At 56.2% G+C, this 17,909-nt stretch overlaps 3 protein-coding genes across 5 annotated transcripts; 2 read left to right on the top strand and 1 right to left on the bottom strand.

Moving 5' to 3' along the window:
- Window positions 1-1,116: 1,116 nt before the first annotated feature.
- FOSL1 (FOS like 1, AP-1 transcription factor subunit) lies at window positions 1,117-9,500 on the top strand. 2 transcript variants are annotated; one of them, XM_019036102.4, is made up of 4 exons: window positions 1,129-1,450; window positions 4,716-4,913; window positions 7,604-7,711; window positions 8,428-9,500. In XM_019036102.4, the coding sequence occupies exons 1-4, from the start codon at window positions 1,352-1,354 to the stop codon at window positions 8,836-8,838; spliced, it is 816 nt and encodes a 271-aa protein (XP_018891647.1). In that variant the 5' UTR covers window positions 1,129-1,351; the 3' UTR covers window positions 8,839-9,500. The 2 variants fall into 2 exon arrangements, with proteins under 2 accessions (XP_018891648.1, XP_018891647.1); XM_019036103.4 differs by lacking the exon at window positions 7,604-7,711 and having other exon boundaries at window positions 1,117-1,450.
- A 587-nt stretch (window positions 9,501-10,087) lies between these two features.
- Window positions 10,088-10,939, bottom strand: CCDC85B (coiled-coil domain containing 85B). The gene has a single exon (XM_031015941.3). The coding sequence runs from the start codon at window positions 10,937-10,939 to the stop codon at window positions 10,331-10,333; it is 609 nt and encodes a 202-aa protein (XP_030871801.1). The 3' UTR covers window positions 10,088-10,330.
- Window positions 10,940-11,114: 175 nt separating this feature from the next.
- Window positions 11,115-17,795, top strand: FIBP (FGF1 intracellular binding protein). 2 transcript variants are annotated; one of them, XM_004051532.4, is made up of 10 exons: window positions 11,115-13,383; window positions 13,585-13,783; window positions 13,991-14,117; window positions 15,297-15,397; window positions 16,054-16,187; window positions 16,531-16,639; window positions 16,719-16,782; window positions 17,061-17,147; window positions 17,228-17,325; window positions 17,673-17,795. In XM_004051532.4, the coding sequence occupies exons 1-10, from the start codon at window positions 13,299-13,301 to the stop codon at window positions 17,740-17,742; spliced, it is 1,074 nt and encodes a 357-aa protein (XP_004051580.1). In that variant the 5' UTR covers window positions 11,115-13,298; the 3' UTR covers window positions 17,743-17,795. The 2 variants fall into 2 exon arrangements, with proteins under 2 accessions (XP_004051580.1, XP_004051581.1); XM_004051533.4 differs by having other exon boundaries at window positions 16,054-16,208.
- The last annotated feature ends 114 nt before the right edge of the window (window positions 17,796-17,909 follow it).

Here is a 17,909-nt window from a genome sequence, read left to right as displayed (position 1 = left end):
GCCCTCTTTCTGTAGTCGTGTGACAACTGACAGCTCAGTACTCCATCTGGGCCTCAGTTTCCTCATCTATGATGGAAGTAATCAGAGAGAAGCTTTGGGATGGTGCCCAGCACTAACATTCTGGATGTGCGACAAGGTGTCTGTGAAGGTGTAAGGGCTTTGAAAATCTTGGCTGAGCCTGGGCTTGGAGTGCCCACGGCTGTGACTTGGCAACCTGTGCCAGCTACTCACTTAGCGACTTTAAGCAATTCATTTCAGCATCTCCCAGCCTCAGTTTCCCCATCTGTAAAACAGGGATGAGGATGATACCTGCCTCACATTCACTCACCTTTGACATACTCTCCAAACAAGTCTGGTGGCCACAAGCCTCCGAAAGGCACTGACTGTAATGAAGATGGCGTTTATCAGACCTCAGGACACCTGTAGTAGCCCTGAATTAAAACTCGTTATAGCTCCTGAAATTATCCTGAGTAATACTATCATATTGCATTTTATGTGTGGTTAGTTCAAAACATTACCTTATCGCAAACATTTAAAATATACCACCCAGCCTGGGCAATACGGCGAGACCCAATCTCTACAAAAAACATAAAAATTACCTGGGCGTGGTGACGCGCGCCTGTAGTCCCACTTACTTGGAGGGGGCGCTGAGGCAGGAGAATCCCTTTAGCTCAGGAAGTTGAGCCTGCAGTGCGCCGAGATCGAGCCACTGCACTCCAGCCTGGGTGACAGAGACCCGGTCTCAAAAATATAAAGTAAAATAAAATATGCCACCATTTTTGTAACCCTGGTTTGTCATTTATTCACTTTTCATATACTCGAAGCCTTAAAACAAGGCCAGTGGAAAGACCTCACTCCACGAAGCTTTGGGTGGCGGTTGGCGTGGCTCCTAGAGATGTGATTCTCTTTCGTGCTATTTTGTGGGAGCAGAAACGGAGGTTAGCCCAGGCCTCGAGAGGGCTGGGGCGGGGCGCGGGCTCTGGCAGGTGCGTCAGTCCGCAGGGGAACCCGAGGCTCCACCTGGGCGCGGCGAGGAAGTTACACCATGTATGGGCAGCTACGTCAGGGGGGCGGGCCCGCAGCCGCCGGGGAACGCCGAGCCGGGCCCATCCCGGTGAAAAGGCTGCCGCCAGACTTGGGGAGGCGTCGCCAAGTTCGGGACCGACGGGCCAAGGCGGCGCGTCTCGGGGGTGGAGCCTGGAGGTGACCGCGCCGCTGCAACGCCCCCACCCCCCGCGGTCGCAGTGGTTCAGCCCGAGAACTTTTCATTCATAAAAAGAAAAGACTCCGCACGGCGCGGGTGAGTCAGAACCCAGCAGCCGTGTACCCCGCAGAGCCGCCAGCCCCGGGCATGTTCCGAGACTTCGGGGAACCCGGCCCGAGCTCCGGGAACGGCGGCGGGTACGGCGGCCCCGCGCAGCCCCCGGCCGCAGCGCAGGCAGCCCAGCAGGTGAGAGGGGCCCGACGCCAGTGGTCCCCCGGGAGGACCGCGCGTGGGAGGCCGGGGTCAACTCCCGCACGCTCCGGGACTGGAGCGGGGAACCGGAGTCGGGGCCGGGCTGGGGGCTGGGGCGAGGATCCTGCCCCTCGCCGTCCGGGGCCAGTTGCCCCCACCGCGCAGCGGGCGGCAGAGACCCGCGAACTCCCCTTCTCCCAGCCGCCCCCTTCTCCCTCGCCATCGGCGTCCGTCCCTCCGTCTCCGTGCCCGCTTTCTCTCCTCCTGCCCACCTCTGACTTCTGCGTCCACCCTGCTTCAGAAGGGGCGTGGGCGCCTGGGGTGGTCGCCCCGACGGCTAGGAGGGTCTCTCCGCCTCGGGCTGAATTCCTGGGATCTGGAGTCTGGGCTGGGGTGAGCGTCCCCACACGGGAGGGAGGCGGGATCCGTCGGGAGAGCAGCTGGGCCAGGGTGGGAGTCCCGGCCCGGTCTGCGACCCTCCGCGTGTCCGTCCGTCTGTCTGTCCTTCGCCCCTCCGTCGCCAAGTGCCTATCGTTTCTCGGCCTGGGGAGCTCGGGGGGTCCGGGCAGTGGAACCTGCCAGGTCCCCGGAGACGGGCCCTCGATCCCTTTGCCGAATGCGGCGAATAGAGACCTCGAGGTTCCGGGACGTGCGCGGGGTCAGGCTGCGGGCGACTCTCGCGACCCCACTCTCGGCCCCTAACGGCGCCCGCTGCCCGCCGGGGGGCACCCGGGAGGCTGCAGGTGCCCGTTTCCTGTCGAGGGGCTGCGAACACGTGTCGACAGGGGAGGGAAGGAGGGGCGTCCGTTCCGCCGAGTCACGGCGGTCGAGTCACGGCGGCTGAGTCACCCGGGGCGTCCCTCCCTTCCTGGCCCGGAGCGGCCCGGGCCCGGGAGTGGGAGATGCCGCCGGCGGTGCCTCGGACCCGGAACTGGGGTCACTGGGACGCCGGGCCCGCAGCGCTTGGGCTCGGGCTACCGCTGTCGGGACTTGCCTGAGCTTGTGGGGTGCTTCCCGGACGATTGGGCGCCCACACCCAGGGCCCAGCGGCAGAGCTCGAACCCACTTCTCCCAGAACACTGAGCCCCATCCCAACCCACTCCTCAGATAGCTGGCTGATAGAATGGGAACAGGGACGTTGTGCTGGGCGCTTGCTACATCATTTACCATATTTCACGGAATCGAAGACCTCATCGATTGAAAAAAAACCCACTATAACTTTATGCCACTAATTTTCTTTCCTTTTTTTTTTTTTTTTTTTTTTTTTTTTTTTTTTTTTTCTGAGACAGGGTCTCCCTCTGTTGCCCAGACTATAGAGCAGTGGTGCAATCACAGCTCACTGCAGCCTCAGCCTCCTGGGCTCAAGCAATCCTACTGAGATCCTAGCTGGGAAGCGACCTGGCCACAGGCACGCACCACCACACCCAACTAATTTTTTAATTTTTTTGTAGAAATGAAGTCTCACTGTGTTGCCTAGTGTGACCTCAAACTCCTGAGCTCGAGTGATCCTTCTACCTCAGCCTCCCAAAGTGCTGGGTATGAGCCACCATGCCTAGTCCACTAAATTTTTTAAAATTGCCAATTAAACTATGATTTCAGAGCTATTAAAGGGTACTTCTTAACATCAGTGAAATCCAGTAATCCTCACCTGTAACAATATTAAAAATGAGGAAACTGAGGCACATGGAGGTTAAATAACTTGCCCATGGTCACACAGCCAGTAAGTAGCTGAGAGCTGAGATTAGAACTGGGACAGCCTGCCATGCCAGGTGGCTAAAGCCTGTCATCTCAACACTTTGGGAGGCTGAGGTGGGTGGACTGCTTCAGCTCAGGAATTTGAGACCACCCTGGGCAACCTAGTGAGACCCTGTCTCTACAAAAAAATTTAAAAAAAATTAGCCAGGTCGTGCGCGGTGGCTCATGCCTATAATCCCAGCACTGTGGGAGGCCAAGGCGGGTGGATCACCTGAGGTCAGGAGTTCAAGACCAGCCTGGCCAACATAGTGAAACCCTGTCTCTACTAAAAATACAAAAATTAGCTGGGCACAGTTGTGGGCGCCTGTAGTCCCAGCTACTCGGGAGGCTGAGGCAGGAGAATTGCTTGAATCCAGGAGGTGGAGGTTGCAGTGAGCCGAGATCGGGCTACTGCACTCCAACCTGGGTGACAAAGCAAGACTCTGTCTCAAAAAAAAAAAAAAAAAAAACAGAAAAGAAAAAAAAATTAGCCAAATGTGGTGGTGCATGTCGGTAGTCCCAGCTACTTGGGAGGCTGAGGTGGGAGGATTGCTTGAGCCCGCAGGTCACTGCACTCCAACCTGGGCGACAGAGTGAGACCCTGTCTCAAGAAAAAAAAAAAAAAAAAGCAATGGAATGGCCTGAACCCGGAGCAGTGACTCTTTCCTGCCTCAGCCCCTCTGCACTGGGCACCTGCCACTTACCAGACTGTCGCACACATTCTCTCACCTGATTCTCACAGCCTCCCCGTGAGCTGGGAGCTGTAATTATCCTCTTCGTGCAAACGGGTGCAGGAGTGGGTAAGAGCCCAGCTGCTGGGCTCAAATCCCATTTCCTACTCATTGGCTCTGTGTCTGCAGACAACTGTTCTCCCGTCTGAAAATGAAGATACTAGGCTGGGCGCTGTGGTTCACGCCTGTAATCCCAGCACTTTGGGAGGCCGAGGCGGGTGGATCAGCTGAGGTTGGGAGCTGGAGACCAGCCTGGCAAACATGGTGAAACCCTGTCTCTACCAAAAACACAAAAATTAGCCGGGCATGGTGGTGCACGCCTATAATCCCAGCTACTCAGGAGGCTGGGGCAGGAGGATCACTTGAACCTGGGAGGCGCAGATTGCAGTGAGCCGAGATCGTGCCACTGCACTCCAGCCTGGGCAACAGAGTGAGACTCCATCTGAAAAAAAAAAGAAAGAAAAAGAAAAAAAAGAAAATGAAGATATTACTGTGCCAATGATATGAGTCAGTATTTGTAAAGTGGTTAGAACAGTTCCTGGCAGTTTATGCTTTATAAATGTTAGTTCTAATGGGGAAATGGGGGCACCGAGAGGTTATGTGACCTGCCCAAAGCCACACAGCTTATGAGCAGGGATTTGCCACCAGGTCAGTCTCTGACTGCCAAGCTGTGCTCTTTCTGTTCCCAGAGCTAGCCTGTACATTGAAGGTAGACAGCAGTGTAGCCTCTGCCCAGTGGAAGCCCCTCAATCCACAGTGACCTCATCTGTGGCCTTCCATTTCTTATTCCTTAGAAGTTCCACCTGGTGCCAAGCATCAACACCATGAGTGGCAGTCAGGAGCTGCAGTGGATGGTACAGCCTCATTTCCTGGGGCCCAGCAGTTACCCCAGGCCTCTGACCTACCCTCAGTACAGCCCCCCACAACCCCGGCCAGGAGTCATCCGGGCCCTGGGGCCGCCTCCAGGGGTACGTCGAAGGCCTTGTGAACAGGTAAGGCACAGAGGCATTGCAGTGGTTCCGACCCCACCCAGGAGTGCTAGGGTGCAGAGAAGCTCCTGCCAGAAAGGAGAGCACAGGCTTAGGAGGGGGTAAGGTAGGCTACAGGTGACTACTGCCCAAGGCTGAAAGTGATAGGAGCCCCACGGGAGGCCCAGAGGGTGCAACAGTCACTTCCGGATCAGGGAAAGCTTCCTGGAAAAGGTGGCATATTAGCCTAGAAGGATGGGTAGGACTGGCAGAGGCAGAGAGGAAGGAAAGGACATTCCAGGTAGCGGGGGTGGCAGGAGCAAGGATGGAGGCGGAGGCAAGAACATGTAAGGTGTGCACACGGAATGGTGAGGGGGTCTCCACCTGCTGACATGCATAGAGGGGGTGCTTATGTTGTCTGGGAGAGAACAGGAACAAGAGGGTTCCCTTCAGCTACTCCCTCAGCCTCAGTTTCCCTGTCTCATTTAATCCTCACAAAATCTCTCTGGGGAATGTACTCTGGTTTTCCCCATCTTCCACCAAGGAAATGAAGGCACAGAAGGGTAGTTACTTGCCCAAGATCACACAAGTAGTGAGTAATGACACAGGACTGGCCTTGGCTCCAGGTCTATACAACTCTAAAGTCAGATCCTAACCACCAAACCAGGACCAGGTGCAGTAGCTCATGCCTATAATCCCAGCACTTTGAGAGACCTAGGCAGGAGGATCACTTGAGGCCAGGAGTTCAAGACTAGGCTGGGCAACATAGAGAGACCCTGTCTCTACCGAAAAAACAAAATAAAATAAAACCCCAAAAACTAATCACCAAGCCACGCTGTCTCACTGGGAGCTAACAGAAGGCTCAAAGTAGAGGGAACTGACAATTCTTGGCTCCCCAAAGCCCTTACCAAAATAAGTGAGTAAGAGATGGCGAGTCTTTAAAGGAGTGGCTCATCTTTCCTCTCCCTGGGGCATTTTGGTGTGGAGACTACAGGGGATGAGGTTAAAAAGCTTGGTCGGCAGGTAGAGGATGGGGAGAGAGGTTAGGGCCCTGGGAAAGGTGAGAGATCAGGCAGAGACAGGTTTCCCAGAACAGAATGTCTGGCCTTTGTGGTGAGGAGGGACTGTGGTGTGAGCCACAGAAGTGGGCCAGGGGTAAACCCTCCTGTGCGTCCTTCCTTCAGCCTGGTCCTGAGGGTGACCCTTTGATCCTGGGTTCTCCAGGTAGGGCTGTGAGCTGTGAGTTGGATCCTTTTGGTGAAATGGTCTCTCTCATCTGGCCTGTCACTCAATGTGGAATAGAGTGAGTGAGTTCTATGGGTTCTAAGTCCTGCTCTGGAACCATAAGCAAGTTATCCTCCCTGGGCTTCAGTTTTTCATGGAAAGTTGGGTTAAGAATCTAGTTTAAGGCCAGGCATGGTGGCTCACGCCTGTAATCCCAGCACTTTGGGAGGCCAAGGAGGGTGGATCATGAGGTCAGGAGATCGAGACCATCCTGGCTAACATAATGAAACCCTGTCTCTACTAAAAAATACAAAAAATTAGCTGGGCGTGGTGGAAGGCGCCTGTAGTCGCAGCTACTCGGGAGGCTGAGGCAGGAGAATGGCGTGAACCCGGGAGGTGGAGCTTGCAGTGAGCCGAGATTGCACCACTGCACTCCAGCCTGGGCAACAGAGCGAGACTCCGTCTCAAAAAAAAAAAAAAGAATCTATGTTTTTTAAAAAAAGAGGTCAGCTGTGGTGACTCCCCCTGGTAATCCAAACATTCTAGGAGGCCAGTGCAGGAGGATCCCTTGAGCCCATGAGTTCCAGACCAGCCTGGGCAACACAGTGAGACCCCATCACTACACAAAAAAAAAAAGAAAAAGAAAAAGAAAAAAAACGTCTGAGCACAGTGGCTCATGCCTGTAATCCCAGCACTTTGGGAGGCTAAGGAGGGTGGATCACCTGAGGTTAAGAGTTCAAGACCAGCCTGGCCAACATGGTGAAACCTCATCTCTACTAAAAATACAAAAATTAGCCAGGTGTGGTGGTGCATGCCTGTAATCCCAGCTACTTGGGAGGCTGAGGCATGAGAATCACTTGAACCCAGTAGGTGGAGGTTGCAGTGAGCCAAGATTGGGCCAATGCACTCCAGCCTGGGAAAGAGTGAGACTCTGTCTAAAAAAAAAAAAAAAAAAAAAAAATCTTTGCATATTCTCAGTGAAAAAACAAGAATCTACGTAAAGTACTTGGCTGGCACATAGTAGTTTTCCAATAAATTGCAACTTAATCAGCAGCACTCATTAGCCCCTCCTAGTGCTTACAGCTCATGGAAGAGGAGACTTGGTTGTCCAGAGATCCAGAAGGATGAGGGTCCTGCAAAGAGGGTGCTGAGAAGGAAAGGTCACTTCTGGCTGGGGAATAAGAGGGCTTCCTGGAGGCAGGAGCATCTTAGTTGAGTCCTGGGAGATGAGGAGGGTTAGGGTTTGCGGAGGGGGAGGGCATTATGGGAGAGGAATGTGCACTAAAGCTAGGTGCGAGGAGGAAATTTTACCAATCCAAGCAGACAGCGCCTCAGTGCAGGGAACTGGTTGGGTGCAGTGATCCCTAAATCACCGGCTGAGGGGGCCCTGTCATGACCTCTGCCAGGGTCCTACCACTGGGCCACCGTGAGGGGCGAGTTCCAGGCAGCCAGTAGCCCAGGGTCCTCCTCACTGCCGGTCTCACCCCCAGATCAGCCCGGAGGAAGAGGAGCGCCGCCGAGTAAGGCGCGAGCGGAACAAGCTGGCTGCGGCCAAGTGCAGGAACCGGAGGAAGGAACTGACCGACTTCCTGCAGGCGGTGAGCACCAGCCCTGGTCCACCGAGCTCAGAGGGACCCTGTCTCCCAGAGCCCCCAGAGCCCCAGTATATGTAGCCCCCTCCCCACCATCCTAGCTCCTTGTCTGAGGGGCAGTCCTTCTGGGAAAATGATGAGGAAAAATTGATTAGAAACTGGCTGCAGCATGTCTCACTCACAGCAGAGCTGAAGCTCAGCCAGCAATCTCCTTTTTTTTTGAGACAGAGTCTCGCTCTGTCACCCAGGCTGGAGTGCAGTGACGAGATCTCGGCTCATGGCTCACTGTGACATCTGTCTCCCAGGCTCCAGCAATTCTTATGCCTCAGCCTGCTGAGTACCTGGGGCTACAGGCGCCTGCCTCCCTACCCGACTAATTTTTGTATTTTTATTAGAGACGGGGTTTCGCCAAGTTGGCCAGGCTGGTCTCAAACTCCTGGTCTCAAGTGATCCGCCCGCCTCAGCCTCCCAAAGTGCTGGGATTACAGGCCGGAGTCACTGCCTGGTGCCAGCAATCTCCTAAAACGTCTGGGCCTGATGGGAGTTGTGCCCGTTTTCTCCCAGGGGCTTATGGGAGTTGTAGTCCAGACTTGCTGGGGACTCTCCACTGCCCCCCCTCTCCCCCCGCCCAACCCCAGCTCCTCAGAACCCTGAGTCCAAACGTCTGAGGCTCTGGGATATTCAGCCCTCACCTTCCTGACTCCTCTCCTGATCTTCTACAGGAGACTGACAAACTGGAAGATGAGAAATCCGGGCTGCAGCGAGAGATTGAGGAGCTGCAGAAGCAGAAGGAGCGCCTAGAGCTGGTGCTGGAAGCCCACCGACCCATCTGCAAAATCCCGGAAGGAGCCAAGGAGGGGGACACAGGCAGTACCAGTGGCACCAGCAGCCCACCAGCCCCCTGCCGCCCTGTACCTTGTATCTCCCTTTCCCCAGGGCCTGTGCTTGAACCTGAGGCACTGCACACCCCCACACTCATGACCACACCCTCCCTAACTCCTTTCACCCCCAGCCTGGTCTTCACCTACCCCAGCACTCCTGAGCCTTGTGCCTCAGCTCATCGCAAGAGTAGCAGCAGCAGCGGAGACCCATCCTCTGACCCCCTTGGCTCTCCAACCCTCCTCGCTTTGTGAGGCGCCTGAGCCCTACTCCCTGCAGATGCCACCCTAGCCAATGTCTCCCCTTCCCCCACCGGTCCAGCTGGCCTGGACAGTATCCCACATCCAACTCCAGCAGCTTCTTCTCCATCCCTGTAATGAGACTGACCATATTGTGCTTCACAGTAGAGCCAGCTTGGGGCCACCAAAGCTGCCCACTGTTTCTCTTGACCTGGCCTCTCTAGCACAATTTGCACTAAATCAGAGACAAAATATTTCCCATTTGTGCCAGAGGAATCCTGGCAGCCCAGAGACTTTGTAGATCCTTAGAGGTCCTCTGGAGCCCTAACCCCTTCCAGATCACTGCCACACTCTCCATCACCCTCTTCCTGTGATCCACCCAACCCTATCTCCTGACAGAAGGTGCCACTTTACCCACCTAGAACACTAACTCGCCAGCCCCACTGCCAGCAGCAGCAGGTGATTGGACCAGGCCATTCTGCCGCCCCCTCCTGAACCGCACAGCTCAGGAGGCGCCCTTGGCTTCTGTGATGAGCTGATCTGCGGATCTCAGCTTTGAGAAGCCTTCAGCTCCAGGGAATCCAAGCCTCCACAGCGAGGGCAGCTGCTATTTATTTTCCTAAAGAGAGTATTTTTATACAAACCTACCAAAATGGAATAAAAGGCTTGAAGCTGTGGCCTGAGTGCCTCACTGGACCCAGAGGCCAATGGGAGAGTATTTGGAGCCCTAGGTCCCAGCCTTAGCTCTACAGACTCACTGCATGACCTTGGACAAATTCTTTGATATTTTTGGACTTTGTCTTATCTGACAAGTGGGGCTACATCCGCTCGGCCTCATCTCCAGGACTGAGGGGAGACAGTCCTCTGGGGTAAAAGCGAAGAGGCTTACCGCCCCTCTCCCCGTGGGGGCCCACAGTGCTGCTGCGTGTGCCACGGGGGGGGGCGCTGTTATGCCCCCTTCCAGCCTCAGAGGAGGCGGCCGAGTGGTTCTAGGCCCCCAGCACCTGCTTCCTGCCCCATTGTCTTGGACAGGAAGGAGCCGGGAAGGGAGCTGGAGCCACTTCAGGGGCTGGATTAAGGCCGGTCCCGGCGCCCGATGGGGGAAGTCTGGTTTACCACTGCCCCGCATCCCACCCCAGGCTCGAAGTAATGGGGGAATCATTAGTTCTGCAGTCCTTCTGGATGGGAATTGTACCCTGTATCAGCACCCCACCCTCGCCCCAACCCCGGCGAGTACCAAACAGACGCTGCCCAGGCCGTGGGCTCCGCTTCCGTCCGGGTTTATTACCCCCAATCCAACCCCCAGCAAGTCCCTCCGCTCCAGCCTTCAGTCCCCCTGCTGCCCTGCCAGCAAGAGCGAGGGGCCCTTCTTGGTGTCAGGATTTCTTAGTCCATGCCAGCGGCCCCTCCTGCGCAGCCAGGACGGCGTCCAGGTCCCGAGGTCCACAGCAGTCCCGGGGCTCGGGGAGCAATCCGGGCGGGCGTCGGCGTGGAGGAAGCAGTGCCTTCAATCATCGGGGGAACAGGCCAGGGGCAACTGATCCGGACTGCCCACGCTGCCAGTGCTGGAGCTTCCATCGCCTAGGTCGCGGGGCCCGCACGGGGGCAAGGCAAGCTCGGGTGCTGGCCCGGCTCCTGAGCCCCCGGCGCCGCCGGGGCCGCCGCGGGGGCCCCATTCTTCGCCCAGCGCCAGGCAGAGCTCCTTAAGCGCTAGGTTCTCCCGCAGCAGCTCCTCCTGGCGGCCCTCCAGCTCGGCCAGCTTCTGCCAACAGCCGCCCAGGTCCTCGCGCACGGCCCGGGATGCTTGGGTCCCGAAGAGCTGCCACTGGCGTGCGGCGCGCCGCCCGCGCTGGCGCTCCGAGTCCAGGAAGCAGCAGAGGTCGCGCAGCTCACGGTTCTCTGCCTGCAGACGCCGGTTGAGCTGCTTGAGCTCGCGGATCTCGCCCAGGTGGCCCTGCAGCTGCCGATTCACCTCCTGCATGAGGCGGCCGCGCTGCACCAGTGCCGCCAGGCGCGCCGCCTCCTCCCGCCGCAGGCGCCGCACTAGCTCTTCCTTGCCCAGCGCCGCCATCTCCTCGTCCGTCAGCTCCTCCAGGCCGCCTGCCTCGGCCTCCATGGCTGGTCAGGCCTCTGGAGCATCGCCCGCCCGCCGCCGCGGCCCAGGAGCCCCACGTCGGGCCCGGCGCCACTCAGGCTCGGGCTCCGGCTCCGCGCGCGGCAGGCAGTGGCCGAGGCAGCGCAGGCTGCAGCAGCTACCCCGGCTGGGCACGCGGCGGGGCGCGCGCCGGGGCGGGGCCGCATGACGTTATGGAAGGACAGCCAATCCGGTGAAACGTCCCGGAAAGGGGCGGGGCCTGAGCTCAGGGGCCGCCCCCCTCGTTCCCCACCCACTCCGGGTGTTACTGATCCTCGATGTCAAGGAACCCGCGCGTCATCGCCCTCCACATCGGTCTCAACCCGAAACTAGGAGCTTCGAACCTCCAAGTACCGGATCGCCCCAAGCTTGAGCCTAGGCCTCTCGGCTCTTCTGAGAACCAAGATTCAGGCGTCCGCCCCTGACTCCTGCCCATCCCCCACAGAAGTCAGATGGACCGCTCTCCAAGTCCCTCTTTACCTTTGATCAAATTCGGAAGTCTCGGCCCACTAAGGATCGCTCCTGGTTCCTCGGAACCCTGAGTCCAAACGTCCTAGCTCACCAATAGACTACCCTCCCTCCCAGGGAGCGTTTCCTGCCTGGGGGGAGGAACATACAGGATTCGTTTGTTCAATAAACGTTTTTTATGTGCAAGGCCCATGCAGAAATAAATTTAACCAAAATACTGATTCCATCCTCAAGGACGTCGCGGTCTGTCCGGGAAGTCAAGCTGTGTTAAGCAAGAAATAAATCCGGGAGGCGTATGGTCTGAGGGTCCTTAAGAGGGTTCCCAAAAGAGATGCTATCCAAGAGGCTCTGGTAGATCCATAGGACTTTGCCAAGTAAAGAGCTATTTCAGGGAGAGAGAATAACATGGTGAAAGACACTGGTGCCCGAAAGAGCCTAGCTGCTTTAGGAACAATGAGGATAGCTTGATGGTTTTTGAAAAGCAGATGTGTCGAGAAAATGCTAAGAGAGAGCGAGGCTTCAAAGGTAGGTAAAAGCCAGATTCTTAAGAACTTCCAGTACCAGGTTGGAGCATTTCCAAAGGCCACTAAGGATGTTAAGCAAGAGAGTAACATTTGTAAGGATGTTAAGCAAGGGAGTAACATTTTAAAATATGCCTTTAACTGGCCAAGATGGTGAAACCCCGTTTCTACTAAAAATACAAAAATTAGCCGAGCGTGGTGGGAGGAGCCTGTAATCTCAGCTACTCGGGAGGCTGAGGCAGAGAACTGCTTGAACCCGGGAGGCGGAGGTTGCAGTGAGCCGAGATCGCGCCACTGCACTCCAGCCTGGGCGACAGAGCGAGACTCTGTCTCGAAAAAAAAAAATGTATTTAAAAAGATTGGGCTGATCTGTGTGGGCCGGACCCTGCGGGGAGGGGACATAAACAGGGAGATTAGTAACCGTGTCAAAGAGCAAGGAGAGCTAAGCAGAAAGACGGCTGGGGCAGCATCAGTGGGGGTGGAGAGGACAAACAGATACTAGAAATATTCGGGAGGCAAATCAGCCGAACTTAATGTGGGGAGAGAGGAGTCTGGAAGAACGCCCAGGTTTCTCGTATGAGAACTGGTGGATGTTAGGGCTGTCACTGAGATAGGGACGCAGGAAAGAAACAAATGGGCAGAGGGAGAGGTCTGTCTAGAATATGTTGAGCTTTTGAGGGGCTTACGGGAAGAGTGTGGACAGACTTGGCCGATAGGCGGCCCCTCCGGATGTGGACTTCCAGGCAGAGCTCCGAGGGGCAGAATTAGAGACGTCAGTAGCTCGTGGGGGTGGGGGTGAGATTAAAACCAAGGTGGGAGCATGTGCCCCAAACCCAGGAGAGGTGCTCATGCGCAGGATGGACAAACCAGTCTCCAGCAAGAGCCCGAGGAAGTCGGGTCATACCCCATTTTTGCGGAGATTTAGGATAGAGCCCTGTGAAACCCCTAAGTTTAGGATACAGGTCAAACTTAGGAGGTCCCGAAGAGGGCAGAGAAGGTGGGAGAAAAGCCAGGAGGAAGTGAGGGGAGAAGTTACGGGGACCGAAGAGACGAAGAGGAGGCACTCCCTTCGTGCTCCTGCAGACGGCCGGGGAGGGAGACAGGACGCAGGAGCCCGGGACTCCCCCTCACGGCGGGAGGAAGCGGTGCTACTCCGCGCAGGCCTCCCCGTCTCTTCCCTCGCCGCTCCTGCCCCGTCCCCTCCCCGACTGGCTGTATCCCGGAAGTGGTCATAAACTGGGTCCCGATGCCGCGAGCGGAATCTCGGCGCTCCCGGAAGTGGCCCGGAGGCGGCGCGCCAGTCCCGAGCAGTGCTCGCTCCTGCTCGGGGCGCTGCGGCCCCGGGCGTCGCCATGACCAGCGAGCTGGACATCTTCGTGGGGAACACGACCCTTATCGACGAGGACGTGTATCGCCTCTGGCTTGATGGTTACTCGGGTCCGTGAGGGGCGTGTGGGGAAGCCAGTCGGCGGAGCGGTTGTGTTGAATGGGAGAGGGGGCGGGGCTAGGACTTGGGCATCCTTTAGGGAAGTGGGCGAGCGCCTGGGAATAAGAGGTGTTATAGGGGTCTGGGATGGAAACCCTTAAGGGCCTCTGGCGTCGGCGGGGCGGGGCCTGATGCTAGCGTCCACTTGCCAGTGACCGACGCGGTGGCCCTGCGGGTGCGCTCGGGAATCCTGGAGCAGACTGGCGCCACGGCAGCGGTGCTGCAGAGCGACACCATGGACCATTACCGCACCTTCCACATGCTCGAGCGGCTGCTGCATGCGCCGCCCAAGCTACTGCACCAGCTCATCTTCCAGATTCCGCCCTCCCGGCAGGCACTACTCATCGAGAGGTGCTCACCCTGTGGGATGGTGGAGACATCAGCCAGTCTGACTGTATACCCATTTTGCCGGCCGAAACAGGCCCAGGGAGGGATGGGACTTACCCAGCCATCAGAAAGTTGAGAGTAGAAGGGGTCAGACCTAGGCCCTGCCAGGCCCCGCCAGACCCCCTTTCCTCTCTTTTATGGAGGGTCAATGGTGTTCTCTGACTTCACAAGGTATTATGCCTTTGATGAGGCCTTTGTTCGGGAGGTGCTGGGCAAGAAGCTGTCCAAAGGCACCAAGAAAGACCTGGATGACATCAGCACCAAAACAGGCATCACCCTCAAGAGCTGCCGGAGACAGGTAGGCACTGCATCCACACGGACACAGCATCCCATCTACACTTCACTCCCTCCCTTTGGCCACTGGCCCAGTTCCAGCCTCTGATTGTGGCAGCAGCTTCATACCTAGTCTTCTCCTCCCTTCCCCTTTCCCCTCCTTTTTTTTTTTTTTTTTTCGAGATGGAGTCTTGCTCTGTGGCCCAAGCTGGAGTGCAGTGGCGCGACCTCAGCTCACTGCAACCTCCGCCTCCTGGGTTCAGGTAATTCTTGTGCCTCAGCCTCTGCAGTAGCTGAGATTACAGGCGCCAGCCCCGACACCCAGCTAATTTTTGTATTGTTAGTAGAGACAGGGTTTCACCATGTTGGCCAGGCTTGTCTTGAACTCCTGGCCTCAAGTGATCATCCGCCTCGGCCTCCCAAAGTGCTGAGATTACAGGCGTGAGCCACCGTGCCTGGCTCCCTGTTGTGCCTTCCAAGCTATCCTGTACTGTATGGCCAGAGTGACCTTTCAGAATGACCTGAAAGTTTATCAGACCCCTGATAAACTTTCATTGGCTCCCACTGCCTCCTGGGTAGCAGCTGCACTCCTTTGGCTTTGACCTATGGACTGTCCTGTGATCTCATCCCTGCAGAGCTCTCTAGGCTTACATTTCTCCAGCCCCAGGCTTTCCTTTACTCATGTTGCTTCTACCTGGAGGGTACTGTTCTTGGCAATATCTACCCCTTGAAATCCAAGACAAGAGGTGAGATGCCACCTTCTCCACAAGCCTTTTTGGTACGCCAGGAAGAAGTAACCCTTCTGGGTCTTTGATGCCTTTCTGTTGTATCTCCTGTGAGCTTTCTGTTTATAGCTTAGCATTTGTTTTTTATTTTTTAGTTCCTAGGGCTTAGCCAGGAAAGTCTCTTCCAACTCAAACTTGTGAAGATCTGGAGAGCATGGTGCTAAAATGGGGTTGGATTTAGAGATAAGATTGAGTAAACATTTATCCAAGGCAAGATACAGCAGGAGCTGCTAAGCATTTGAGTTGATAACAAGTACTAATAACTAATAGTTGGTTGAAGGAATAACAAATGCTAAATCAGCATCTGCTGACTGGATAGGTGGATGGGGAAGGGAGAGATGTTCAATAAGTGGTTTATTGGGTGAGCGACACAGTGTACACTCTGACCAGTCCTCTCTTCTACCCTAACTGCCCTGCAGTTTGACAACTTTAAACGGGTCTTCAAGGTGGTAGAGGAAATGCGGGGCTCCCTGGTGGACAATATTCAGCAACACTTCCTCCTCTCTGACCGGTTGGCCAGGTGAGGAGCTAGCCACCTCCCCATCCCGCACACTACATCCTGGGCCCGGAGGCTCGTACACCTTCCCTACCCCAAACCTTCTGACCTCCTGAGTATGCTGGGGGAATGATTATCCCACTTTTGATCTGTACTTTTTTTTTTTTTTTTTTTAATGAGACGGAGTTTCACTCTTGTTGCCCAGGCTGGAATGCAATGGTGCAATCTTGGCTCACTGCAACCTCTGCCTCCTGGTTCAAGCAATTCTGCCTCAGCCTCCCAAGTAGCTGGGATTACAGGCTTGAGCCACTGCACCCAGCTTGGTCTGTACTTTGGACCAGACTGACCTGGATTCAAAGCACAGTCCAGCGATTTCCAGCTGGGCTGTTGAGAGGTACCATATGTAAAGCCCATGGCACAGCCCTGGCACTTAGGAAGTGCTCAGTAAATAGTAACTGTTACCCTTATGGTCTCCCACTGTATCCACTAGTAAACTTGAGCTGGAACCTTCTCTTCACACAGATGGGGAAGGGTCATAGAGAAGTGACTTGAGACACGTCACACAGTGACTTAAGGCAGAGAGAGGCCAGAACTCGGACACCCAGCTGAGGTTGCAGGTGGGAGCTGCTTCCTAAGAAGGAATTTCAAGCCCTAAGAGAACCCTCCTCTCGTCTGTGCAGGGACTATGCAGCCATCGTCTTCTTTGCTAACAACCGCTTTGAGACAGGGAAGAAAAAACTGCAGTATCTGAGCTTCGGTGACTTTGCCTTCTGCGCTGAGCTCATGATCCAAAACTGGACCCTTGGAGCCGTCGGTGAGGCCCCCACTGACCCAGGTGCCTGGACGCCTCCCCATCCTCAGGACCTGATTCCCCACCAGTAGTTTCTCCCACAGGCCCTCAGTTCCTGGCATCCGCTCCTGTTCATGGTCCCCACCCAGGCTCCCCCTGCCCATAGAATGTTTTCCCCACACACACCTTGTCTGCAGACAAAGGGCCCATTGCCTCTCTGTGGCCTGGGGCATGTCACTCCATCTCTCTGACACTCCATTTCCTCTTTTGTCCCCAGGGGGGAAATGAGGTGGTGGGTGAGGAAAGGCTTAGGCTATCACAGGAGGGGTTTTTATCACCCACCCCAACCCCCTTCATGGCCTCACAGACTCGCAGATGGATGACATGGACATGGACTTAGACAAGGAATTTCTCCAGGACTTGAAGGAGCTCAAGGTGCTAGTGGCTGACAAGGACCTTCTGGACCTGCACAAGAGGTGACCTTGTAGGGGCCCATGGGGCAGGGCCTGCAGTAGGGGCCCAGGTGGCTATAGGCGTGACCCTGTCTCTCTGCAGCCTGGTGTGCACTGCTCTCCGGGGAAAGCTGGGAGTCTTCTCTGAGATGGAAGCCAACTTCAAGGTCTGTGGTCCCATCCAGCCTCTGACCCTTGGCATCTTCAGCCTCCAGTTCGCCACCCCTACCGGGCAGCTCTGCCCCTGCCAGGGATTGGCCGGCAGGTGGCACTGCTGCTCCCTCTGCTGGCCGCTGACGGGAGCAGCTCATAAACAATGGGGACTTGATTGATGGAGGGAGGTGGATGGATCTGGGGAGGGCCCTGCTCCTCCTCCCCCAGCTTCTGTGCTTAGCTGCCAACTTCTGGGGCAGAAAGCAGAACTGCCAGGATCCCTGCCCCACAGAACCTGTCCCGGGGGCTGGTGAACGTGGCCGCCAAGCTGACCCACAATAAAGATGTCAGAGACCTGTTTGTGGACCTCGTGGAGAAGGTGAGTTGTTGTGCTCTCTGACACCCAACCTGGTCTGTCCCTGGCCCATACAAGTGCTAAGTATTCTCTTGGGCCCGCAGTTTGTGGAACCCTGCCGCTCCGACCACTGGCCACTCAGCGACGTGCGGTTCTTCCTGAATCAGTATTCAGCATCTGTCCACTCCCTCGATGGCTTCCGGTGAGCAGCCCTGTCCTCCTGTCCAGCTTGGCCTTGCCCCAGCCTGCCACCTGCCAGGACCTCGCCTCCTGCAGACTCAAGGTTCCCCATTCTGCTACCCTGGGGGTGGGACCAAAGTCTCTGGACCAAAGCTCTGGCTCTCCTTCTTAGAAGCTCTGTGATTGGGGCAGGTTTCTTAACCTCTCCATGCCTCAGTTTCTTCATGTACAAACTGGGGTTCATCATGAGAAGAATTGTAAGGATTTTCTAAGGGCAAAATGAATGAAGGTGTAGAAAGCACGCAGGGCAGGGCCTCCATCACGGTGAGTGTTGTGAAAACTCAGCTGTCACTGTTCATGTTCTTACAGACACCAGGCCCTCTGGGACCGCTACATGGGCACCCTCCGCGGCTGCCTCCTGCGCCTGTATCATGACTGAGGCACCTCCCAACGCTCTGCCCACGCTGACAATAAAGTTGCTCTTTGTTTGGAGACTGGTCCTCGCTCCGGGGAGCAAGTGGGGGGCGTGCAGATGTGCCTGTGTCTGTCTCTGAGCACCTGGTGTCCGTGTACAAGGATGGATGTGTACAGTGGCCCCTTGGGAAC

The sequence above is a fragment of the Gorilla gorilla genome, chromosome 9 (assembly GCF_029281585.2).
Source record: "Gorilla gorilla gorilla isolate KB3781 chromosome 9, NHGRI_mGorGor1-v2.1_pri, whole genome shotgun sequence".
NCBI lineage: Eukaryota > Metazoa > Chordata > Mammalia > Primates > Hominidae > Gorilla > Gorilla gorilla.
Note: the sequence above shows the minus strand (reverse complement) of the source record. Positions and strands in the feature narration are given on the sequence as shown.